Source organism: Hydra vulgaris, chromosome 12 (assembly GCF_038396675.1).
Source record: "Hydra vulgaris chromosome 12, alternate assembly HydraT2T_AEP".
Classification (NCBI taxonomy): Eukaryota; Metazoa; Cnidaria; class Hydrozoa; order Anthoathecata; family Hydridae; genus Hydra; species Hydra vulgaris.
This window is the reverse complement of record NC_088931.1, coordinates 16,472,142-16,499,055: the sequence shown is the minus strand read 5'-3', so window position 1 is coordinate 16,499,055 and position 26,914 is coordinate 16,472,142. Positions and strand designations below refer to the sequence as shown.

The 26,914-nt window shown below is 28.2% G+C and overlaps 1 protein-coding gene across 1 annotated transcript in view; it reads left to right on the top strand.

Moving 5' to 3' along the window:
* LOC100212822 (serine/threonine-protein kinase 33) overlaps positions 1–26,914 on the top strand; it is a 69,666-nt gene that overhangs the window by 32,646 nt on the left and 10,106 nt on the right. The window contains exons 3-8 of the mRNA XM_065812362.1: positions 5,698–5,778; positions 17,522–17,579; positions 17,714–17,790; positions 17,933–18,020; positions 20,065–20,140; positions 24,963–25,075. Of these exons, the coding sequence (XP_065668434.1) occupies positions 5,698–5,778; positions 17,522–17,579; positions 17,714–17,790; positions 17,933–18,020; positions 20,065–20,140; positions 24,963–25,075 (493 nt within the window). The remainder of the gene's footprint in view (positions 1–5,697; positions 5,779–17,521; positions 17,580–17,713; positions 17,791–17,932; positions 18,021–20,064; positions 20,141–24,962; positions 25,076–26,914) is intronic.

Here is a 26,914-nt window from a genome sequence, read left to right as displayed (position 1 = left end):
TTAGCATTGAATTGTTGGTTAATCTGGTGTAGCAGAATAAAATGCAGGGATGACCCAATAGCAAAGTTAAAGAACAGTTTTGGTGATGAGATTTAAGGTGTTCCACTTTTTCTATATTGGAACAGAAAATTGCTCTCTTGAAAAAAAGACTGCTTGCCTATCCTTGTTTCCAGTTGATGTGTTAAAGGTTTTGAATGTGCCTAAACTCCCTAATGGTACAGGAGAAGTAATTGCATATATGGTGGTCGCTGCAACCAATTTAAAACTGCAACCAATTTAGCACAAAGTTAAAAATATGACAATACTTTCTTTTGACACCACTGAAAGTAACTCTGAAGTTCGAGCCAATCCAGCTGCTCTAATTGATCAAAAGGTTGCAATGCATTACTATATCTTGCATGTTGACATCACTTATTGGAAGTCATTCTTGCAGGAGAGTCACCCTAGTTTTTTTGATGGCTGAAATGTGCAGCTAACAAGTTCAAACTGGTTCTGGCAATGAAAAAAAATTGTTGCTGTTTAAAATTATCTTAAACAACTACAGATTAAGGAAAATAACTTTGCATCATCACACTGTGTGAACTTGGTTACCCAAAAACACTATGAAGTTCTTTGAAATCCTTGGTATGCAGCAGACTTGCTGAAAAATGAACCTAATTTGTGGAAGCAAGATAGTGACTTTGAGGTAATTTGGTAGATTGTTTCTAGATTGAGTTTTATTAATGACAGTTTGATAAATTTAGCAGAAAGAGTAGTTGCACTAGACCACAAATAAAATAAAATTGTTACTAAAGATGAATGGTTTAAGTAGATACTGTTTTAAGTAGTCTCTGAACACTGAAAAAAATTCCCAGATGTCAAGAAATCAATGGTCATCAAACTTTGAACTAAGATTTTCTGGCAAACATTTTGTTGTTATTTTGTTAATCTCTTGATAATATGCTGTATAACTGTATAACAATAATTTTAGATTGTTTGTTATAAAATTGAAAAATTTTGAAAACTTCATACATGTGTGGCATGCTTAAATGTTGGAATTTCCTAACCAATTTTTGCACATTAGTTTATTGTATCAAATAGAATATTATCTGGGGCTGTCTCAAGCGTTTACAAAAAAAACCTTTGTGTGAAAGTATCAGATATAACTATTCCAAATTAAATGTCTCAGAATATGGGACAATATGCTTTTTATGGAACTCTAATCTTAAACTAATCATAGAAAAATTTTTTTATTGATACTCAGACTTTCTTGTAAATATATTATTTATTTGGATTTATTTAAATAGAATAATATGGTTATCTTGTTTTAAGACTTGATGTATTCAACGGGTGCTTTATAGGCATAGGTAACAATTTAGGCCTTTTAGTATGCTTGCCTCTTTGATCTATAGGTGCTGCCATAGTTTCAATTAAGTATTTCTGTATATGTTGAACTCTACTTCTCCCTAATCCATGCAAGCTATAAAAAAAATTTGCACATACAGCTTTTTTAATAAAGTTCTCACCTTTAATCTGCACTTTGTAATAAAGTGCTGCATCATGGTTTTTAATATTCAACTCATCACTATGCATGTTCAAAGTTTTTATATAAATATATATATATATATATATATTTATTTATTTATTTTTTAGGGTGGTTCAGATTAAGGTGAAAATTTTTTCAAACTAGAGCAAAGCTTTTAAGGTGCGCAGATGCTTGTTTTATATTTAAATTAAAGCAAAGTTCAAATACTTTCAATTTTTCCCTTTTTTGACATTTTTGACCCATTCAACATTATTGAATTAGACTTTTTTTTCTATATTTACTCTCACAATGACTAATATTAAAAAAATTAGGCACTCTTTCTATATATTTTTTTTCTCAACACTGATAAAGTTGTAGAAAAAGTAATAAAGTAGACCAAAAAAAAATATTTTCCTATTTCTATGGTCTTTTTTATAACAAAACCACTATGATTCGTCAAATTAAAAATAAGTCATTAAAATATCCTATATTTTTTTAAATATCAAACTTAGTGAAGTATCTTAAGTAAGATGAATTAGCTCTCTTATTAATATACCTTTCTTTCAAGTTGCAGGAGAACAAGTTAGAAAAACAAAATTAACACAATATTAGACTTTTTTTTAATTATTAACAAATTATTGTTTAAAAATACTATTAGTTGTGTTTGATGCTAAATCTGTTTTCTTTTCCTCTTGCCTATTTCTTTTGTAAAAATGGTTAAACAAGAACAAATCCTATCTTTTCTTCTATTTGGTTGTTTTTCCAATCAGTCCTTTAACTAGTTTAATGGCCCTCTCTGATGAGTCATTAACCACATCAAGGGATTTAATAATAATTTCAAACTCAAGATAAAAATAGAACTGTGAGGAATCTTAAGCCACTGCAACTCACTCTTTCTATGTCTAATCTTATCAAAGATAGGCCAAGATTGCTCAGTTACTAGAGGACTAAGAGATGGAGACTGATCTTATGCAAAATCTAGAGAGTGAAGGAGCTCTTTATTAACCATAACAGGTTTCAGTGGATATACTTTAGGTTTTGCAGGAAGTGTACTGTACAATGCTTTGGCAATATCTTCTCTGTTCAGGCAATGTTCATCTGTTAAAACAAGCACAACTAAGGCAGAATCAAGATATCAGCTGTGCCTGCCAAATGATTTTATTGCTGAAGTAGCTCCAAGAAGGTTTATAAAATTTGTAGCTGTGGTATGCAGTCTTCTTGTTTTGTCACTAAGAAGACCTTGACTACCAATCTCTACATCAAAGAATGACTTTTAGCATTTATGAAAAAACTCAAATACTGGTGTCTCTTATGACCAGATCTTGCTGCTTCACGCTCTTTTGAAAAAATTCTGCAGTGATGCAAAGATAAAGAATGTGAAAAATGTTTCTAAAGATGTGATTCCTCCAAACCGTCCTGAAGAGCGCAAGATTGAAGATTTTATGGGCAATAGTCAAAGGAGTTCTTCATAAGGCAGGTGGTGTAACAAAAGCTAAAATAGACTTCCAATAAAGCGGATTAATGCCACCAATAAGGTGAAAAAAGAAAAATCTGCGAAATGATGACTTTAACCGACTATAAAATTTGATCTCTTTCCAAACAGTCCATCAAGCCCCTTAAAATTAAGTTAAAGCCCTAATTGATGTGGACACATTTAATATAAAAAATTGAGACAAAAAGCATTTGTGCTTAGGGTAATATGTATTTCTAAAACAAAATGTCTACAGGCAAGGAAATGTAGTGGCTGCCCAAGCTCATGCGCCATTCTTATTATAACTCCTTGGTGCTTTCCAGTGTTAGAAGCAGTAGTATCAAAACATATACACTGATATATGAACTTTGATCTTAAAGACATACCTTGCAGTGGGCGACCCACAGAATTTGATGAGGAGCATCTCAAGGCACTTTTGAAGAAAGATAGTTGCCAAACAAGTTGTTAATTAGCCGAAAAAATGAACAGCGATCATAAGATGATCCTCAATCATCTTCACTCAATGGGATTTGCTGAAAAACTTGGAGTCTGGGTGCTTTACAAGCTTAACGAAGTTAACAAAGATAATTGTCTTCAAATCGCTGCTTAACACCTTGTGCACTATCGAGCAACACACAGCCATAAACAGCGCTTTTTGTACTGAATTGTCATGGGAAATGAGAAATAATGCCTGTATGTCAATATGAAACAAAGAAAGGAGTGGGTGGCCCCAGGAGACACACCGACTCCGAGAGTCAAGCAAGATCTCCACTCGAATAAAACCATGCATTTGGTGGGACTGGGAAAGCATGATATACTGAGAAATGCTTGAAAAGAATGCAACAGTTAACAAGGAGCTCTACATTGCCCAACTACTCTGCGTAAATGAGGCTATGCGACTAAAAAGACCTGGCTGACAAGACCAAGTCATCTTGCATCCATGACAACGCCAGACCCCATGTTGCACAAATTTTCAAAACTGCACTCCAAGAGCTTGAATGGTAAGTTCTTCAACATCCATCGTACTCTCCGGACCTTGCGCCAACAGATTATCACCTTTTCCACTCCTTGTCGAATCAAATGAGGAGTGTTAACTTCAACGGCGAAGAGGACCTGAAAAACTGGCTCAACAACTTCTTCAACACCAGACCAGGCGATTTTTGGCAGAACAGCATCAAAAAATTGGTCGAGAGGTAGGAGGAGGTTGTAAACAGTAACGGCAAATACATAATTGATTAATTTATTAAGTTAAAATTATTGTTTTTCGTTTAAAAAAAGCTCTTTAAAAAAACCTGAACGAACTTATTCCCCGACCAAATATATATATATATATATATATATATATATATATATATATATATATATATATATATATATATATATATATATATATATATATATATATACACACACACACACACACACACACACACTAGATCTTCTTTGTTTAACAGCCTTGACAGTTATAAGTTCCAATAAATGAGCATCTTGAAGATTCTTTGATGGAATGTTTGGGATTTCTAACAGTATTTGCTTTCGTTTTTTTCACTTATGATTTTAAAACATTTATACCTTAACAACTGGAATACAGAAAGTATATTTTATTACAATAATATTATGTAGTATATTACCTAGTAACAGCATGTAACAGTTCCAAATATTACTCAATTGCAATCAGGACCAACTTCAACAGCAAGTATTAGTTTTTTAACACGAGTTACATGACCCTCTTCTTTCAACTTTTTTTCCTTAACAATGTCTGCTTTTTTTAAGACTTCGCTAGGCTCTATAATTTTATTAATATCTACTAATGAATAAGTAAGTATACAATTACATTAATGTCAATATAAAACATTGCAATGCTATTATTGTGATATAGTTGACTTTAATTTTTGATTTAAATTTTGAAAAGTAATCACATATACTAAAAACTTTAAATATTCGATTAACACATATATTTATTACCAAAAAATGGTATAAAAGATGTGTGTGTAATAAATAAAATAAAAGATGTGTGTAATAAAAATGTTGATTTATTTGAAATAGCACTACAAAAAAAAGTTTACTATTATTCTCACTAAACTGCGATGATAAAGAGAACATATTGGTGGTGGTCACACATACTGGTGAATTTTGTTCTTAAAGTGTGGTAGAGTGCTTGCTTTGTAGACAGCTAATTAAACAATAGTTAAAACTAATGGTGCATATTATTTGTTTCTTTAGATCAAAACAGCAACCTTACAATTTAAAATGATAAGGAGTAGAGATTGAAAGTATGAACTATTTTCTTCCAAATCAATAAGCAAAAATACATGTGTTTTGATTACCGAAAAGTTTTTTGTGAAAATGATATTTGTTTTTAGTTATTTCGTTGAAGATTTGTTATTAATATGAAGACATTCATTACAGTGTGGTATTTACCACCCAAAATAAGTTTGATTATTTTTATATAAAAATAAATAAATATGCAAAAAAAAAAAATTTTTTATACATTTGTTCAAATAAAAAAACATTACTTAGTACTCCATATAATAACAGCAGATTTTCCACCTTTTTTTTTTAGTCAGCAAAGTATGCAGAATACTTTACTGACTAAAATACTTCAATTCTAAAAATATTCAACTTATTTTTATTTTGTTGTTTTTCATTTTTTATATATTTTGTGTTTTATTTTGAAAACTTACAAATTGTAACCTTTAAAATTGTTTTTTTTTTTTGTTAGAAAATGTTTTTGGTAATGGAGCTGTGTTTGCAAGGTGCTTTAGAAAGTTTACTAAAAAAAGTTACATATTTTGAAGAGAAGGTTCATTCTTTTTATACTTGATACCTATGATTTGAAAATGTCATAAATACGTTTACTGTTTATTTTCATTCTTATCTTGTGTATTTTTTATTTGAGTTTGTAATTTTTTTAAATGTGTTGAAACCAGTGTTTAAATGTAACAGGCTGATTTATTCAAAATCAGGCCAACAGGTTTACTTTTAACAGGCCAACTTGGTCAAAATTGAACCAGTGGTATAATGTTAAGGAAGTAAGGGGTGTCTATTCCTTTCAAATAACAACTTCAATTACAAAAAAAGCTGTTGCTCTACAGGGCAACTAATTTTATATTTGAATTTTTGAATGAATTCACTTTAAGCAAAGCTGCGAGCAACCATTATTAAATTAGGAGTTAACTGAAAGCAAAGGAGAGAGAGGTAAATAACAAGAAAGCGGTTGGTGTGATAAAAGACCTAAAAAGATTTAAATTGTATCAATCAGGAAAATATGAAAGCAGGGAAGAATTCCAAAACACTGATGTTTAATTAAAAGATGAATAGATGAATGAAAGTATTTTGAGCATGAAGGAATAGTTGCAGTTAGTAAAAGGATGCAACTTAGCTAAATGACAAGTCATACAAGATTGAGTTTTGGTTGATGGAGCAATCGATTATAGCTATTGTGAGCAGCAATCAAATGGATTTATAGAAAAAAAGAAAGCCACGTTACAATGAGATAATCTCAAGCTAGACAGCTAGAGAACATCTAGAATCAGAAAAGCTAGCTCAAATATGACAATAATATTCTATACAAGGGCAAATAAGAAATTTATAGACCTAGAGAATAGAATCATGAGTAAGAAAATGTTGAGCAAAATAGATAATCCTAGCAGATGCTAACTTTACAATAGTATATATGGTTTCCATGGTTTTCATGAGAGGTCAGTAGTAAATGATGATCCTTGAAGACATTAAGTAAGTGGCCATGGTGCAGTGGTTAGAGCGCTTACTTTAGAAGCAAGAGATCCCAGGTTCAAAGCGAGCTCTGGGCATATTATGCGCCATTGTTAAGTAAGTTGGTGTGAACGTTGGTATTTAAATTTTCTTCCACAGTGCTCTGTGAAAGACCGATAGGTCTTCTTAGGGCACCTAAAACAAATATTAAAAAACTAAGAAAAAAAAAGTATGTGATAATCTGTGAAGAAATGCAAGATTATTTTAAAAACTAAAAAAAAATCCTTTTCAGCATTTTAAAAACTAAAATTCATTATTTTAAAAACTAAAAAAAAATCCTTTTCAGCACTCTGAAAAGAAATTAAACTGAATTAAGAACAACGATAACTCAAGACTCAATGAATTGATGATGAATTTGATGACTCGCTGTTTGTCTGTACTAAACTTAGTAGCTATTAAAGCAACTCAATTAAATTTAAAAGTTTATTGTTAAAATATACCTTAAACAAAACAGATGCATAAGTAATCATAAATCTTCATTAAATACAAAGTTTAACTTACTTTAAAACAAATATACATAAGCAGATATATCGATATTTAAAATGAATAAATATAAAATGATAGGAGGTATAAGACAATGTCTTTGTTTAATCATAATTTATGTGGTAGTAATAAACTTCTCAGAATCGTGTTTATTATTACCGGCATTTCAAAGTGGCTCAGCACAAAAACCTAATTTATTGCGTCAGATAAACATCATTGCCATTTATGCTTTACCATGCAATTTATGCCTGCTTTATACTGCTTTATGCCTGCTTTATACTAAGTAAAAAAGGACTTCATTACAAACAGCCAAAACCTTAAATTCACCCAAATTTATAAAGCACTATTCTTTTTGAAGGGATAATGTGGATAGTGAGAGATGTGCATTCATCAAATACTATAACAAAATTTAAATATATATATATATATATAAAATAATACATATATATATATATATATATATATATATATATATATATATATATATATATATATATATATATATATATATATATATATATATATATATGTATGTATGTATGTATGTATGTATGTATGTGTGTATGTATGTATGTATGTATGTTTGTATATAAAAAATAAAATAAGATAAATATATAGAATAAGGTATAAATAAAAATTTTAACAAAAATAACAAAAAACAATAGAATAAAATATAAATAATAATATTAGATAATGAAAATTATTATATTGGAAAACTCAAAATACTCAACTACACTAACAATGTGATGTTAGATATAATGATCAAATGATGTTAGATTAAACTTTATTATAAACACAATAAGTCACTAAAATTGGTACTTCTTATTGGATAAATAAACCCAAGCCAACAAGTATAGAAATATATATATAAAATTATAAAAACAACAAAACCATACAAACTTTAACGACGTCATAGATACCTAGATTGAATGTTGTGAACCAATCAAAAAAACAGATTTTGAATAAAATATAGCAACAATGACGAAAACAGTAAACAAAACCAATGCACAGTGGCCAGTGACTGGACAAAAGTATAAAAACTAAAGTCAGAATTTTAATGTCATAGTGATTTTAAACCATTATATAGATATTATAAAACAATTTAAAATCATTTATATACACTTAAAATTTTAATGAATATACTAATGATGTGGTTGAAGTAGACGCAAATGTAAATTAGAAAAAAAAAATTATAAAGAGAAAAATGTTGTTTAAAAAATCGATGGAAATAAATAACATTTGCATAAAAATATTGCACTTTTTAAAATATTATATTATAACTCTATATATTATCTGGATTTTAAAAGTTGTTTGACTAAAATTGGTAAGTAATTAACATATTTGCAGCAACTTTAAACACGCTAATTATGTTATATTTAATTGTATAACTTTTGCTTTTATTTGACAAAATATTTTTTTTATTGTTACATCTTGTTTTTATACTTAGATATTTTGAAGCTTATATATGTTTTCTTTAATAATTTCATAAATATGGCTACCACTAGACATGTTGCCTAGTTGGTTTTCTTTCACATTTGAACCTCTCTTACCTAACAAAAAATCTGTAATTAGCTCAAAAATTTTTATTTGCACAAAATTTTAAAAAACGCGGAAAAAAATATAATACGATCTTACTCATACAAAGCGTAGTACTGAACAATAATATATATATATATATATATATATATATATATATATATATATATATATATATATATATATCATCGTATATGTAAATATATATATACATATATAGGATATATGACATCGTATATGTAAACATATATATATATATATATATATATATATATATATATATATATATATATATATATATATATATATATATATATATATGTATATATATATATATATATGTATATATATATATATATATATTGTATATATATTGTAATTCAAATTTTGTTCTTATTAATTAAGCGCTTGTCAAACCAAATGGATTTAATAATCTATTTTAATTGGTTTGGTTGGGGTAACTCATTTTACATGTTAAACTGGTGTTTTTATTTAGGCTTAATGAGTGTCAAAAGAAACGAAATTCACCAGTTTATCAGCCTCAACAGTCTGTCAATACATAAAAAAGAAGACAGTATACTTGTATAGAACTTTAATAAAGAACATGGTTTGAAGTTTTAAGGCGAAAAGTTTGAGTGTCATCAAACTTTTTGCCTTAAAATTCATTTATTTATTTCTGAATATGGTAAAAGATGGACTCGAAGTAAACCAACCGATGCAAAGTTTATTAGGAAGAATTCAGCTTGGCTTGAAAATGATTTTAATGCCACATTAATGAAGGAGAGTAAAGATAAACAACTCAGCAGACCTACATTACCATTTGAAGATTCGTCTTCAAAAACAAAGAAAAGAAAAGTTGCAATTTCGTCAGCTTCAAATTCTTGTGAACTGTTGTTTGCTAGTGGCACACACCTGTGGAAAGAAGGTAGAAGAAAAGATACTCAGATAGCAATAAAGTTGGCTGATAACAAAGATGCTGAACTAGATCATTCTGAGAATACATCTGAAGAAGCGTTAGCTCTTTTGTTAGATAATGAGATGAGCAAATCTCAATATCGGCGCTTAAGAAACAATGCAAATAGCAAAAAAAGTAATTTATATCCACCATACAATGATGTACTAGGCTAAAGAGAGGTGTTTGCCTAGTCATGAACTATGGATAACAACAGATTACTCTGAAGGCATTAATTTACAAGCAAATTTTGGTAGATCATACTGTGCTGCGGCTGTTGGAAGTACAACATGATGTTATCGATTCGTTTGTTTTTGATTGGCTAATTCTGCACTCAAAGGTAGGTTTTGATGGGTCAACTGGGCAAAACATTTATACACAAGTTACTGGTGAGCTGAAAACAGAAGCTTAATCCAAGAAGCAAGTTTGTTTCTTACCTGCTTTATACCACTTAAATTGACAGGATACTCTGGTCGAGTGGAGAAGGTTGTTTGGAGAAATCCACATCCGTCATCAACATTGTATTGCCGAAAAAAAGGAAAATTTTCTAGATGGTATCGAGCAACTCTTAAAAGAAAGTCATTCTTTTATTTTGTAATTTCGCCTGAATTATATTGTACATAATTATTTTGTATTTTGTAGCATACATTGTCAAAGATTTTCGGTGATTGTAAATGCATGGGTACAATAATACCCGTACAAATTTGAAAAATTCTGTAGATGCTTGTAAAATCTGCTAGTTAGAAAAACTAATAAGCTAGAATATAATTTTTATACAGGAAACCAAGTTTATCTAGCAGTGTGTACACGTTAATTATATATTTATAGTTAATCATATTAAACTGAAAAAAGTTTTGCTTTCCGCGAGCGAGGATCAAAACGAAGGTTTCATAATAAAACACATGCTAAATAGTGTACATAGCACAAATAAAACATATACAACTAATAAAATTTAGCTTTTGCTAAGCAAAATTAGGTATTCATAGCAATTAAATAAGAAATATATTTACTTTTTTAAAAAGCGTGTTCTCATATTCATACTTATGTAAAATGTTTTTGCTACCCAAAATTAGGTATCCATAGCAACGAATTAAAAAAATAACACCTTCATAAGAAGCGCAAACATCATATTATTACTCAGCCAAATTTTAGTCAATATAGTCCTAATATTAAATTAGTTATGAATTATGTCCAGTAAAAGTAAATTCTGGCCCACTGTGCAATTCAAAATCAAACATCAAAAACTATGTAGAGCAGGGGGGGGGGGGATTGGGGAGGGGGAATGACACTAATATAAACACTAACATATTCACATATATATACACATATATGCATGCATACATATATACATATACATACACACACATGCTAATGGTTGTCGAAGTAAGTATTGAATGTTCCAGTATAATAGTCTAGTATTACTAGAAACCAGTATAAAAATTTATCCCTCAACCATATCTGACTAACACAGTCATATTTCAAGTTACCTATGATGTATTTAACATCCATACATAAGATTTATATTATCTTCTGGTTCTTAAAGCTAGCTCAGTATTCAAGAAACAAACATATTTTTCCATGGAAGCAGCAGTTATTTATGTAACCGTAGATCTATTACATAAGTACACACAAAAAAATGAAACAATACATAAAAGTAGTATCATATATAGAAAATGCAATGAATGAGATCAAACATTTCAAAAAAAGTTTTGCCACAAGATGTTGAGACTATTTATGCATAAGAATGTTTTGATGTTGTGCATATGTGTATACCATGAAAAAATGTCTATGTTGGCATATAATAAAATAGTCAATGCTCACTAGCCAAAAATTCTATCCAACAGATTAATTTTTTGTTATATTTGGTGTAGGTAATCTGTAGTGTTTGAACTAGACTGAGCAATGAAAGCTCACAGATTTGCAGACTCACAGATTTGTAGACTCACAGATTTGTAGACTCACAGATTTGCAGACTCACAGATTTGCAGACTCACAGATTTGCAGACTTACAGATTTGCAGACTCACAGATTTGCAGACTCACAGATTTGCAGACTCACAGATTTGCAGACTCACAGATTTGTAGATTGTCTGTAGCTTAGTAGCTATCGAAGCTGACAACTTAAAAGGATGAATTTGTAGATATGAAGGGAAGAAAAAACAATTCCATTACATTATCAATACACTACTTTTGAGTTAGTGTCTGTCATTCAGTTAAAATAGAGTTTTAGAATAAGTTTTTGATTTTCATGTATAATTTTTTTAAATGAGTGAAGACTAAAAATTGTTGCTATGCTGGTGGATAATAACATCTATAAATGATTATAGAAGATAAATAATCATAGCTGATTACATAAGACATAAGATATAGACATAAACCTAATGTTACAGGTTGCTACTGGTTAAGTTACTAGTATTTACTACAATTTTACTTAGATATTTTCAAGAATGTATTTTACTATTATACTTACATATATCATATTTTTATTTTTACATTACTTTTATGGTAAAAAAAGTCTCTTTCAATGCTTTTTTTAACATATAATCGACATCAACAATTAAGCGACATTTTAATGTTGTTCAAAAGATAAAACAATTAAAATAATGCGGAAGTAGGGTCATTTCGGATAAAGCGAGCCAATAAAACTAAAATCAGTGTGTATTAATAACTATGTGAGATATCTTAATACTTCTTGTACTAGAAAACTCTATAACAGATACCTAAACTATGATATAATGTAAAGTGAGCCACACTAATATAAAGTGAGCCAAGTAAACTATATACGATTCATAGGAAAGGCTCGCTTTATATTAACAAATTTATAAAGTGAGCCACCATTATTGGTAAAGCGAGCCAATAGCTTATATGATTATTCTAAAGTGAGCCATTTAGCTTTTATTTCAGACAAAAATTTACAAAATTGGAAGTATTATTACAAATAATATTTACTATATTAATATTAACTTTATTACCTAGGATATAGTAAACTGGTATTAAAAGTTTGCAAACATTAACCTCAAATGCATACAATGCAAAAAATTTAAAGAACAAAAGCAATATAAAAATGTCAGCGACTAGTCTAATAAAAATAATACTGCTAAAGCTGCAGATAAATGATGCAGTACAAAATGCAAAATATCAAGTCTTAACTAGAGTTAATTTACTTAGTTGTTGTTTGAACACAATCAGCACATAGTTGTCCACGCACTGTTATTTCGATACAGCTCTCATGTAACCAATCAGGGCACGCGTCACACTCAATCCATTCGTCATCAATGAGAGGATCAGTTGCTTCACCATATGCAAACCCACAATATTTGAAAATGTCCTCTTCTTTTTGTTTCTTTTCTTTTTCTGATGTCGATTCATTTTTCTTACGTGGCCGACTGCTTTGTGGTCGATCTCTGTGTGGCACTGGCATCAAGTTTTCGAAAGACACATCGAGGTCTGCTTGTTCAATTGACACAATTGCATTTTCATCAGTGGTAGGTAAACAAGTACTACCAGCAATATCAGTATTGACATGTTGCTCATGCTGCTTATCTAGGCGAGTATTAGAATTAGATGCATTAATATTATCTTTATTAGCTGTATCAACAAGTTTAGCACTAGAACTATTTGAAATATCTGGCAATTGCATTTCATTCAGATTAATTATGTCAACGGATTCGGTCACAGAAATCAACTGCAAATTCATAGCTGCATTAGGTACAGATGGCTGTTCAATACTCGATCGCAGTGGCAAACAAGAATTTTCAATATTTGACAACATATTGGGCTGAGAATTCGAGGCTGTTGAATCTAATTTTCTTTCTGTAATGGTGCTTGGTGCAAAAGCCTCTTCAGGAATAGCTCAACAGTCATCGATGCTTGCCAAGTTGGTGTAAACAAGCTAAAAAATTCCTTTTTTTCCAGTTTACGACCAGCATTCTTTCGTGTAAACAATCTCATGCCCTCATTCCACTTTCTCTTAAATGAACCAAAAGGCACACGATCCAGCGGTTGCAGCCAATGAGTAGTATGGCTTGGTAATGCAAATACATGAATATTGTTTGCTTTCATTAGGTTTAAAAATTCATTAGGTTTAAAAATAGTGATTGTCCATAATTAAAAGATGAGGTCGACCGTTTAATAGTCCTAATCGTTGTAAATTGTTGACAAATAACTGTCCAAATTCCACAAACAAGTCTTTATTTAGCTAGCCACTATCACTTGCTTTTACAATAGCACCAAAAGGAGCACCATCTTTTCAGCCTTTGCCAACAGTTTTTCCTTTATGAATGATCATAGGTGGTTCAATATCGCCAAATGCATTTAATGCTGCCAAGACAGTAGATGTCTCCCCTCTTTCTAATGCAGTAAGATTATAAGCAGGTTCACCAACAATTGCCACAGCTTCTTCTGCCTTGTGAATATTCATCACACCTGTCTCGTCCACATTCCAAATGTGCCTAGGACTGTCTTTTATATCCAGTCTTTGCACTAAGTCTTCATACAAATCAAACCATTTCATAACCTGAGTTTTGTTCATACCCATTGTCATTGCAGACAGATTCTCTGCCTTTTTTGTGCTTATATCAGGAAATCTGTTCAAAAATCCCTGAAACCAGTAATAACCGCCAATTTTTTTATATTCTGAAAATCCTTTTATTCCTTTAGCATCAGAATAAGCATATGCAATTTCTTGAATATCTTTGCGCGACAAAGGAAACCCTGCTCGTTTTTCTTACAGTCTCTGCTAATTCTTCTTCACTTTGTTGTGAAAGAATTGTGGGTCTCCCAGAAGCACTTTCCACTTTGCTCACTTTTCCTGACAATCTCCTCCTCAAAGTTTCATATGGCACATTCCACGCTCTCAGCTATCTCAGCTTCTCGCTATCAGCCGTATTGACAACCATTCAGTTGAAGGTTTTTCTTCTTGTTTTCTGTATTCTTCAATAGCACCAGCCATATTTCCTTTTTGCCATAAATTTAGTTTTGTGCCTGCATGACTTTGAGGCCTCGGCAGTTTTTTTGGTTTTCGATGTTGTCCTCGAATTGCCGGTACCTGCTCAGACAATTTTTGTTTTCCTTGAGATTTTTGGCTTCTTCGGACCGTGATCGGTTGATAACGTACCATTCTGTAAAAATATCATAAAAAATTCCAATAAATTAACAATTCATGTGGGTCAAAAAGCAAAAAAATTTATAATATTTTTTACATTTATTTATTATTGCAATTTTTGGAAAAGTGAGCCAATGGCTCGGTTTACCTGAATGCCCTTGGCTTGGTTTATCTAACAGTTATGCAAAACCCAGCCAGGTTGAAAATTCGATTAAAAAACTTTATCATCGCTCAAATACATATCAACACTGTATTTTTTGAAATAGTTTCTCATATTACTAATATTACAATCATATTTACTATAAATAGTGTCAAATATGAAATACTCACTTTTCTTAATTGAAGCTAAACATAATATAAGGTCTTAAAGCGAAAAAACGTTTTGTTACTACTCGAATGATTGTAATTATACCACCGCGAAAATAATTGCTTAGCAACTGTTTTTAAAATATTTATTAGACTTTAAAATCAATAACTAATATTAAATAAATTGTTATAAATCGAAAGCATAATTTGATTTCGTAAAATTGCAATATTTAGGCGACCGGCTCGCTTTATCCGATGGCTCGCTTTATCCGAAATGACCCTACGTTAAGTTTTATCTAGAAATTTTATTTTATTTAAAGGTGTTTTTGTTTTTGCTTTTTTTTTGTTTTATAATATTTTTAAAAATGCGAGTAGTGATGCTACATCGACTGAGAAATAGTAAAACATGTAAAACATGTTCTTGCATGTTATTTATGTTATATGTTATATAACATGTTAGTTATGTTATATATTATAGCATGTTATTTATGTCATATATTATATAGCATATAAAACATAAATAAAGTTTTATATATAACTTTATTTATGTTATATATTATGTAATATATATACATATATATATATATATATATATATATATATATATATATATATATATATAAATATATATATATATATATATATATATTTATATATTATATATATAACTATGAAAGCATGTTTAGATAACATCTCTGATGTCACACTTAAATAACCTGCTACCTTGGGCTTCAGTATATACATTGGCTATCTTATAGCCTGCTGCCGCAAAGGAGTGCTGTTACATCGACTAAGAGTTTGTCATGAGGCAGCAATCTTTTCTTTCATTATTCTTCGTTTTTTCTTCTTTTCTTTGAGCAGTACAGCACTATAAAAATAGGGAAAGCTAGTAACAATTTATCTATATATGCTCTAGTAGATATATATCATATTTTTATCTTTTTCTTTAAGTTCCAATATCAAATATGTTGGAACGATTAAAATAAAAATAGATAATGGAAAAAAAAGAATTTTATAACAGAGTATTTTAATAATTTACACTTTTGAAGTTATTTTAAATTTGTTTTTACTTCTTTAGCTTTGAACTAAGCTGTTTTTAACACCGTTTTTGGCGGATTATTAAATTATGGCATAAATTTTAGCAAGCAGAACTATTAATGGAGGAAAAGGAGGGGGGGGGGGAGCTGAGAGTCATGGCAAATTAATAACCACTATTATAAATTTTCAAGTCCTCTTGTATAATAAGAATTTTTTTTCTTTTAATCTTACTAATTCTAATGCAGTAATATAAATAACAAAAATTCAAAACAAAACAGTTTAAGCAATTTGTTGATAAAGTTTTAATAGTTTCCTTATATTTTACATACACAATATGTAAATTAGCAAATTCAACTAATCTACTGTCAATAGTTATGTTTACACTTACAGATGTACATAATGTTTTATAAGTGGATTTTTCACATTTGAATATTACATACTGCTTTTTTAACTTATATAAACTTACAAACTTATAAAAAACAAGTTTAAAAATCACAATATTTTATCAACAAAAAAAAAAATGCACAGATAAAAATTATGTTTAAATAAATTATAAATTATATATATATATATATAAGTTATAGAGTTTTATTATTACTAGAGATGTAATATTTGCTAGTGCAAAATGCAATGTGTAAATTCAAATGGAAAAAATCCACTTACATAACATGTACAAATATCTGTTAGTGTAAATGTCAGTACTACTGACATCCAGCTTTGATGGCTGCTGCTACTGCTGCTGCTACTACTACTACTACTACTACTACTACTACTACTACTACTATTACTACTACTACTACTACTACTACTACTACTACTACTACTACTACTACTACTATTACTACTACTACTAATTTCAGGATTGTTATAAAGAGATGCATATATATATATACATATATATATGTATATATATATATATATATATATATATATACATATATATATATATATATATATATATATATATATATATATATATATATATATATATATATATATATATATATATATATATATATATATATATATATATATAAGAACAAAGCAATAAATTAGCATTTCTGATGAGTTTTAAGTGATGAAACACAGTGTGAAATTTAAAAAGTTTTGTAAGTTGATAAGTCATTTTCTGATAATATATATATATATATATATATATATATATATATATATATATATATATATATATATATTTATATACATTTATATATATATATATATTTATATATATATATATATATATATATATATATATATATATATATATAATATCTATATATAATATATATATATATATATATATATATATAATATATATATATATATTTATTTAAATTGTAAGTTCTTTGTCTAGGATGTATTGTGCATATTTACTCAGCTAGCTGATGCAATAGATTACATTCATAGCAATGGTTTGTATACATAATTTAATGGTTTGTATACCTAATTTAACTTTGTTTTTAGTATTATAAGTTTTAAAATGGTTGGCTAATTTTAATAATTATATTATTAAAAAATTTTTATAAAAATTTAAAATCACATTTAGATATCATACACAGAGACCTCAAGCTAGAAAACATTCTTCTTGCTCCTCAACTTGAATCACTGCCTTACAACATCAAGGTTGATGAAATATTTGCATGTGTTTTTTAAAAAAAAAATCAGCCGATGTTAAATAAAGTCAAAAATATTAGAAATGTTAACATTTTGTATTTGAGTTTATGGTCTAAAGATTAAATGTATGTGTTTATTTTAATGTTGGAAGCTAACAGATTTTGGACTGTCATACACTCGAGGGGGATCAGGAAGTGACTACATGATGAATCAAGTTGTTGGAACTCCAATTTATATGGGTAAAAATCATATTTTATGAATAAAAATTTTATATATTGCAAGTTTTGGGGAATTCAAGATTGGATTCTTTAAGTGTGTGTTTTTATTTAAGGTATTAATTTATTTAAGATATTATATTTTTAAGATATTTTAAGTTTTATGTAAAATAATGTTATTTATTTTGTTTATTTTTAGTTAAAATTTTGAAATTAGTTATTAACATTTATTCATATTAATTTGCTTAATTAATGTTTAACAAAATATTAATTACTTTTCAATAACATCAATTATGGTAATTCTGGTCCAATTAAAGTGTGTTTGCAATTAAAGCATTGTTGTAGATCTCCTTATATATAGCATTTTTGAATCTACAGTTTATGAGATTATCATGTATCAGAGAACACATATTTCAAATATTAATAATAACATTTTAAGAATATGCTTAACAAAATTTATTTCTACATCAATGAGTAAACTTGAGTTTAAATTTTCTGCTTCATTACCCCTTAAATAATCAGTGCTCTAATTTAATACTAGAGTTTTATTTCAAGTTTTATGGTGAATTAAGGTGTTTTATTTGTTTTACTCATTCCATCATTTTATTGAGAATCCTGTTAAGCTAAATATTAACCGTGTTTCCAAATAAATTGTGGTTTAATCAATTAAAAAGGGGTAACTATTATTTATTTTATAAATACGTGTATACACATTGGAAATATGTGTGTGCACATAGGAAACAGGTGGCACAGTATTTTAATACTTTAGGTTTACTCTGGCCAAAATTAAAATCTTGTTAATTTTGTGGTGCTCTGTGTCTTTCCAGAATATCTTAAAAAAGTAGGTATAGATGCTAATACAAAAAAAATAATTTGTACCAGGAATAATTAAAAATTTATTTTTAATTATTCCTGGTACTTGTGTCAAACTAACTGCTTGTTTATTGGAGCTTAAATAATATAGAAAGTGGTTTGAAAAATCTATATGAATTTTAAATCTTGATTATAAACTGTCAACTTAACAGACACTACCAACAGATTGAAAATCCAATGATTGTGATGATATATGCAGAAATCGATTTTGCTTTCAGATAATTTATGCCATAATCAAAATATCTATAAGATTTTTTAATATGATATATATTGAAATTTCAAATTATGATAACAATACATATATATATATATATATATACATATATATATATATATATATATATATATATATATATATATATATATATATGTGTGTATATATATATATATATATATATATATATCTTATACTGCTGGTTTAGGTGAGCAGTCTGACGTCGTATTGAAATAGCCTGCTGCTGGGGGCTTCAGTATATACATCGACTAACTCGCAGCGGAGTGCTGCTACATCGACTGAGAGTTTGGCATGGGGCCGCAATCTTTTCTTTCATTATTCTTTGTTGTTTTCTTCTTTTTTTTCTGAAAGCTCATATTTAATTAATGAAACAAAAATATGGTTACATATGATAAATATATAATAAAAATATGGTTACATATAAAAATATGGTTACATACAAAAATATGGTTACATACAAAAATATGGTTACATACAAAAATATGGTTACATACAAAAATATGGTTACATACAAAAGTATGGTTACATACAAAAGTATGGTTGCATACAAAAGTATGGTTACATACAAAAGTATAGTTGCATATAAAAATATGGTTACATATAAAAATATGGTTACATAAAATAAATTTTTGTTGTTGCTGATATAGTTATGATAAATTTATTATTATGCCTTAAAAAAATTTTTAATAAAATTATTATTTGTTAAATATGACCTATACAGCTGAGTGCTTTTTATTTCTCTGTACAGTAAAAGATTTCCAAAAAGTCTTTAATCAATACTATAGGATGTTTTTATTAATTTTGTTAAAAAGACCTCAATAAAAACAGCTGTTTACTTTGACTTTTGTTACTTTACTTACAGTAACAACTGTTTACTTTGACTTCAACTGTGACTATTTTTCTAATGATACATGAAATTTGGTGAAATGAGTTTTCTCACAACTATAATTTTTATTTTAGCTCCAGAAGTTATTACAAGATATGATTATAGCCAACAGTGTGACATTTGGAGTGCAGGTGTTATTATGTACAAGCTGTAAGATTTTACTTTTTATAAGTTTTTATTTGCTGCATTTGTTGCAATAATTTTCCTTTTTTGGAATATATTTTGTTGTCACTTCTAGTTTATTAGATTGAATATAATTTCTTAATGTTATGAAGTTAAAAAGAAAGTCTTTAGGATAAATTTATTTTTTTAATTAAGTAGTTTATTTAATTGCTTTGTCTCCATTTTACTAAACCAGTTATGTAGTTGTGATATCTATGTGATAAAATATGACTACTATATAACTCTGCAGTTATGTGTTAGTCATATCTATTTGATATATATTTTTAACTTTTTCACTGCAGCTTGGAGCTCTTTGTTAAGTGAAGGTTAAGTTTGGTCAAATAAAATTAGTTGAATAAGTTTTTGTTATGTAATTCAAAAAGTAATAAAAGTTTATATCCATTTATTTCCTTGGCTGTGTGTAAGGAATTTGTATTTTCAGCTCTAAGTGAAAGGTATTTATATCCATGGTTCTAAATGTAAGGCATTTATATCCTTGGCTCTAAGTGTGAGCCATTTTAATCCTCAGCTCTAAGTGTAAAGCATTTTAATTCAAATAGGCCCCCCCCCCCCCCCAAATATTTGTACAAATACCAAATAATAAAATGTATGAAAAAAATCAATTGATTTCAATTCAAATTTTAGCTTTTATTTAAGAAGTGATATTTTAAAAATACATGCATATTAAATTTTTTTCTTTCATTCTATTACGAAGTTTAGTCTTGAAGTTTCCAGCTACAGAAAAGACTCTTTCAACATCTGCTGATGTTGCTTGGACAGTTAATAAGGCATCGTAGATCATCTGAAGTTTATCTGTACGTTCTTTTGTTCCTTCAAACGCCTTAATTTTATTTTCGATCGAAGTTTTGACTGTTTTATGATTTTTAATTGTTAATAATTGTTTTTAGCATTTTTTGCGAAATATCACTTTCCTGTGCGTTGAGTGTGTTGAATAAATAGATAAATGATCCTTCTGCCACCATCAAATTGCAGCATTTAGAGCATAATTTTTTCAACTTCTTCAATAGGAATCAAACAATCTATTATGTCTTTAACTTTACTTTCAATACTGTCATCATATGAAACTTTAAATTCTATTATTGTAGATTTTACAATTTCTTTCAGTTCAAAAAATCAAAGCAACATAGGAAGTACACTATTCCAACTTGTCTTGCAGTCAATTAATAGAGTTAACTCTTTCCCTGTAGTTTCTTATACATTTTCTTTAAAGCGAGCAATTTTCAATGGAGATTTTCGAGGGTAACATCAAGGAACTTTTATGCTATATTATCTTACATTAATTACTCAGCTTTGTTTTAATTTTCACATGCACAATTTTTGTCTTTTATTATTATTCGGAGAATTTCTTATATCCTTCGCTACATGTTTAAATCTTTACATTTTTGCATGCAATATATGTTAATTTTTTTCTACTGTCATATATTACTTGATTTTTAGTTATGATTTTAAGATGCGCGGGTTGTTTCATTTTCTTACACTTTAGATTGGTTCACAAAATTCGAATGAAGTATCTATGACAGCGTTAGAGTTTTTGAAGACTCTATTGCATTTTATTTAATTTTATAAGGGTTTTTAATAGGGTATAATGCCATTTGATTGTTTTTGGTTTATTGGTGCTGGAAGTACCTATGTGGTTTAAATGGTCTTAGTGGAAAATTAATTAGTATTTTTTGTTTGCATGCTTTAGTTATTTTAGTTTTGTTTCTGGGTTTTTTATTTGAATTTTAATTTATTGTGCTTAGTTTTTTCTACCGGTGGTTTGGTAAGTGATTTATTTAATCATTTTTATTTATATTGTGCAGTAGATCAACACTTTTTATATCATATCATCAAAAAATCATTAGTGTTTTACAAATTTAGGTATGGTTGGGTTTTGGCTATTTGTAGTGAATCCTTTTTTACTGCAGTATGGAATAGGCGTAAGTTGCCGGGTCAAGCATAAGTGGCAATGACGTTTGTCTGACGGGATAAACTAGTTATAAGTGCTGATCCTCATCAAAACGCCAGTAATAATAGGCGCGACTCTGAGGAGATGTTTATTACTTAATCACTACACAAATTATGTTTACACATTAGCATTAATGTTTTTTTTTTCATTCTGAGGCCTTTCATTGTTGTATGCATACTTTTTATTTTTTAATCTATTTTTTGTTTTATTTATTTTTTGTTTGGTGATATATTTTTTGTCTTCGATCATATTAGTATTTATATAACAATTTGTTTTTTATTATTATTATTAGTACTGTTTAGGTGCATTGTCTGTCTTATTTATATTTTAAATATTCATCTATTAATCTTTATTTTTGTCTTGACAACTGCCAAAATATGCTTTATTTGAAAAATGATATATAAATACTTTTCGTGTAGATTTTAGAAAAATATTCTAATGTACTTCATTTCTTCCCTCAGGCGTTCACTGCTCGTGTGTGACCATTCGGCAAATTTTATATATGTCAGAATTATATATATGCCAAAGATTTTAAATAAAAAGTTTTGTTTTGTTTTCATCAGTTTTTAGCTTGAAAACTCCTTTTTAAATTCCGTAAATGATAAAAATTTTAAATTCAATGAACAAAAACTTTTAGGGTAGAAGACAGAAAAAGTTAAAAACTTTTTTTGTCTTCTTTCCAAAGTTAAAGACTGTCTGCTCATGCCAAAACCCTCATTCAATGGATGTACATTTAGCTTTATCTATAGTTAACGGTTTTTATCTATAACTATTTATAATTAGGGTTGGCGCTAGAGATTCTGAAGGTGGGTAAAAAAATTATTTTGGCAGTAATTTTGTTTTCTTTGGAAATCATTGCAAGGTTGTTCAACCTATCCTGGTGCATGGTTGATCTTAATTAATTTTTGCACTAGCTACTGTTTTTGGTAATGTGAGAAGAATTTCAATGCAATAAATACTTTTGTGTAGATTTTATTCAAATCATCTATATACTAATGTTTTAAAGCATTTTTTGGGATCCAAATTTTCAGTAAAACGAGAAGAAAGTGACAATAATTCAAAACTTAGTTTTGACTAACTAGAAATATTCTTTTTTCCATTTATTGCTAGTTTACTTTCCAATGCAATTTAATTAGATTTCAAAACATCTTTTGTAACTGTGGAGAGCTTTTTAATATCGAATAAAAAGCTAAAAGGGACAATTCCAGCATTAAAGCATAAAATCTTTTATTGCAGTAGTAACACAATCAAATATTTTATTGGAAACTTCTTCTTTATACTTTTCTTATGGATATATTTTTTTTCCAAATTTTGTTTTGGTTCATCAAAGAGTCTCTTGCTTTTTCTTGAAACAGATTCTGTTGCAAAGCTTTCTTCTACCTTTAAAAGTGCAGTTGTTTCATTAGCGGTCTTAGCCGCATCTTGAAGTGCTTCATAAATTTTTTCAAACCAAAGAGTTTTTACAGCAATCTTGTGGCTTTCTCATTTTGTATCACTTAATGGTTTAACAGTTAAAGTTGGACACTTAGATTCCAAAATTAACCATATTTTTGTTAAAGTGGAAAAAATTGTAAACTTTATCAATGGTATTGAAAAACATACCAATTTTAGGTGAACATCTGACAGAATCAATAACTACTAAATTTAATGTATGACTGCAGCATGGAATATAAAACAATTGAACATTTTTTTAAAGAATATAAGCCTGTACACCATTTCTTATGCCTTTTATATTTGTGCTAGTGTCATAGCTCTTACCTGTTATGTTTTCTACTGACAAGTTATTTTTTTCCAGTGAATAAATAATTACATTTGATAATTCAAGTCCTCTTAAACCTTCAATTAAGTTAAATCCAAGAAAACTTTCATTAATGTGAATTTTGTACTTATCCTCTACATCTACATATTGAACCAGTATTGGCATTTTGCTTCTGGTAACTGGTGTCTTGTGTATAATCAGTAATGATTGAAAAATAAACAGACTTTAGGACATTTGCACAAATTTTGAATTTAATGGATTTGTCAATCCATTAAATTCAATGGATTGACAAATCCATTAAATTCAATGAATTCATTTTGAATACTTTTTGCAAGATAGTGTTCTATGTTTGAATACTTTTTGCAAGAATGTTCAGAATCTGTTTTTTTTTTTGTTTTTTTTCTTATAACAAAATTTTTCAATGACTGGATCAAATTCAGCCAAAAATTCTAAAAAAAAATTTTCAGAAAGTTTCCATTATTATCTTGATATACTTTGTCACAAGAGTTTCAGGAATGTCAGATTTTGCTTTGCCAAATTAATCTTTTCATTAAGTTGTCTAATGTTTAACTTCTTTTATTAAGTTTTATCCATAATTTTATTAAAGTGTCTTTTTGAAATCAATTTTTTTGATCCATTCACTTGTCGTAGCAGTTAAAATTATCAAAGATTTTTTCGTGACTATTTAAAATTTGTGAAATATGGCAGCAATCGTAAACGTCATTCTGAGTTAACATGATAGATAGGATACATAGGATTTGAAGAAAAAAATTTACAGCAAAAAAAAAAACTTTTTTTGCTTTTTTCGAATTTCTTAACCACCTTCTAAGATTTTTTTCGCTATTATTCATGATGATGTAAACATGATGATTTGAGAAACATCAAATTATCAAAAGGAAAAATAAAAAAATTGTTTGAAAAAATTCTAAAAAGTCCGAAAATATCAAATTATTTTTTGGTTGGAACTTTGTTAATTTATTTGGTTAATATGTCTTGGTTAATATAATCTTTATTTGGTTAGTATAATCTTTACTTGGTAATATAATCTTTTTTTGGTGAGACTTCTCTAATTTTTTTTTTAGTTTGTGTGGTGAACCACCTTTTATGGCAAGCAATGAAGAGGAACTTTTTATTCTCATCCAGAAAGGTGAATTGAAATTTGAAAAAGAGAAGTGGAAATTAGTATCACCTTCTGGTATAATTTCTTTATGCTTTTTTATTTTATTACCTTAAGTTTATATGATAACCTTCATCCTCAGGTCATATTAATTTTATTCATAATTGATCTATATATATTGGGCCAATACTATATATAATTAGATGACCTTTGTAAAAAGTAATTTTTTATGTAAATCTTGTCTAAAAATGCTCAAAAGCAGATTTTTATTTTTCATTTTTTACAATTGCTATCAACACAAATCACATGTTTAATATAGAAAAGGATAAGAAGGGTGAAGAGATGAAAAATCTCTTTTAAAGAATGTTTTTTACTTTTTTTACTTAGTTTAAACTGGTATTTAAAATCAATATAAAATCTCACTAAAGTATTTATTTAAATATTCTAACTCTACATAATATGTTTAAATCCTTGCAAAAATCTCCTGGAAATTTCTTTAGCAAAAGAAAATAAATCAATATTAACAAAGCCAATTTTTTGTACATTCTATGATTTACATTTTTACATTAAAAATGTTATGCAAAATAACATTTTAATTAAAAAATGATTTGTTAAATAAAACAATAATTTTTCTATTTTGAGATTAAATTTTAATGCTTATCTTTGATGACTCAGTGGTTTGTTGCGCTGCCATCAGTGTTGTTTTTCAGGGGTTCAACTCCTCTCCTAAGTGTAATAAGTTTTAAAATATTTTTATTTTTGTCATGTTTATATATATGTGTGTATATATATATATATATATATATATATATATATATATATATATATATATATATATATATATATATATATATATATATACATATATATATATATATATATATATATATATATATATATATATATATATATATATATATATATATATAATTGATTTTTTGACGAGATTAAATAAAAATAACTACATGATTTTACTACATGAACTACATGAATTACTTTATTTAATCTCGTCAAAAAATCAATTATATAGCTCTGATATCATTCATCAAGCACTCTTGCTGAATATATGCTCACAGCAAAATTAAACTTATATATATATATATATATATATATATATATATATTTTTTGACATCTTCACTTCCAACAAGGCTGCAAGCAACCGCTATAGTTGAAAGTTACTGGAAGAGATAATATGAAATTTACAGAGCAAGATAACAAATAACAGATAACTTAAAAGATTGTAAATTACATGAATCAGGAAAACAAGATAAAGGAAGCGAGTTCTTTAGAACTGATGTTCGAGGAAAAAAACTAGAAAAGTAAGAATTTTTGGAGCACTTAGGAATAATCACAGTCACAAAGGATGAGACTTAATTGAATGACAAGTGATATGTGAATGAATTTTAGTAGATGACACAAGAGATGCTAGCTCTTTAGAGAAGTGCCCATTGTAGTATTTATAGAAAAGAGAAAGAGAAGCAACATTATGATGTAATAATTGTTAGAGGTTGGCTGCAAGAGCAAGTCCAACTATGTTTACAATGCGTTTTTGCACCTTGTCTGAAAGAGAAAAAGCATCATTAGAAGATCTGCAGATATGGCAACAGTATCCTGTACAAGGACGGATTAGAGATTTATAGGGATAAAGAATAGAATCTTTTAGTAAGAAAGTTGTGATCACAAAAAGAGATGCAACCTTAGTAGATGCTAATTTTACAATCCATTTGATATATTGTTTCTAAGAAAGATTTGAAGTAAGAGTTAATCCTAGAAGATGAAAGGTAGATGACTCATCGAGTACATTACTGTTCATAAAGATAGAAAGATCTAGATTGTTGCAATAATGATTAGCTGAAAAAAACTGAGTTTTATCTGAGTTAAAGTTCACCAGCCACTGAGAGCCCCATGCTGTAGCG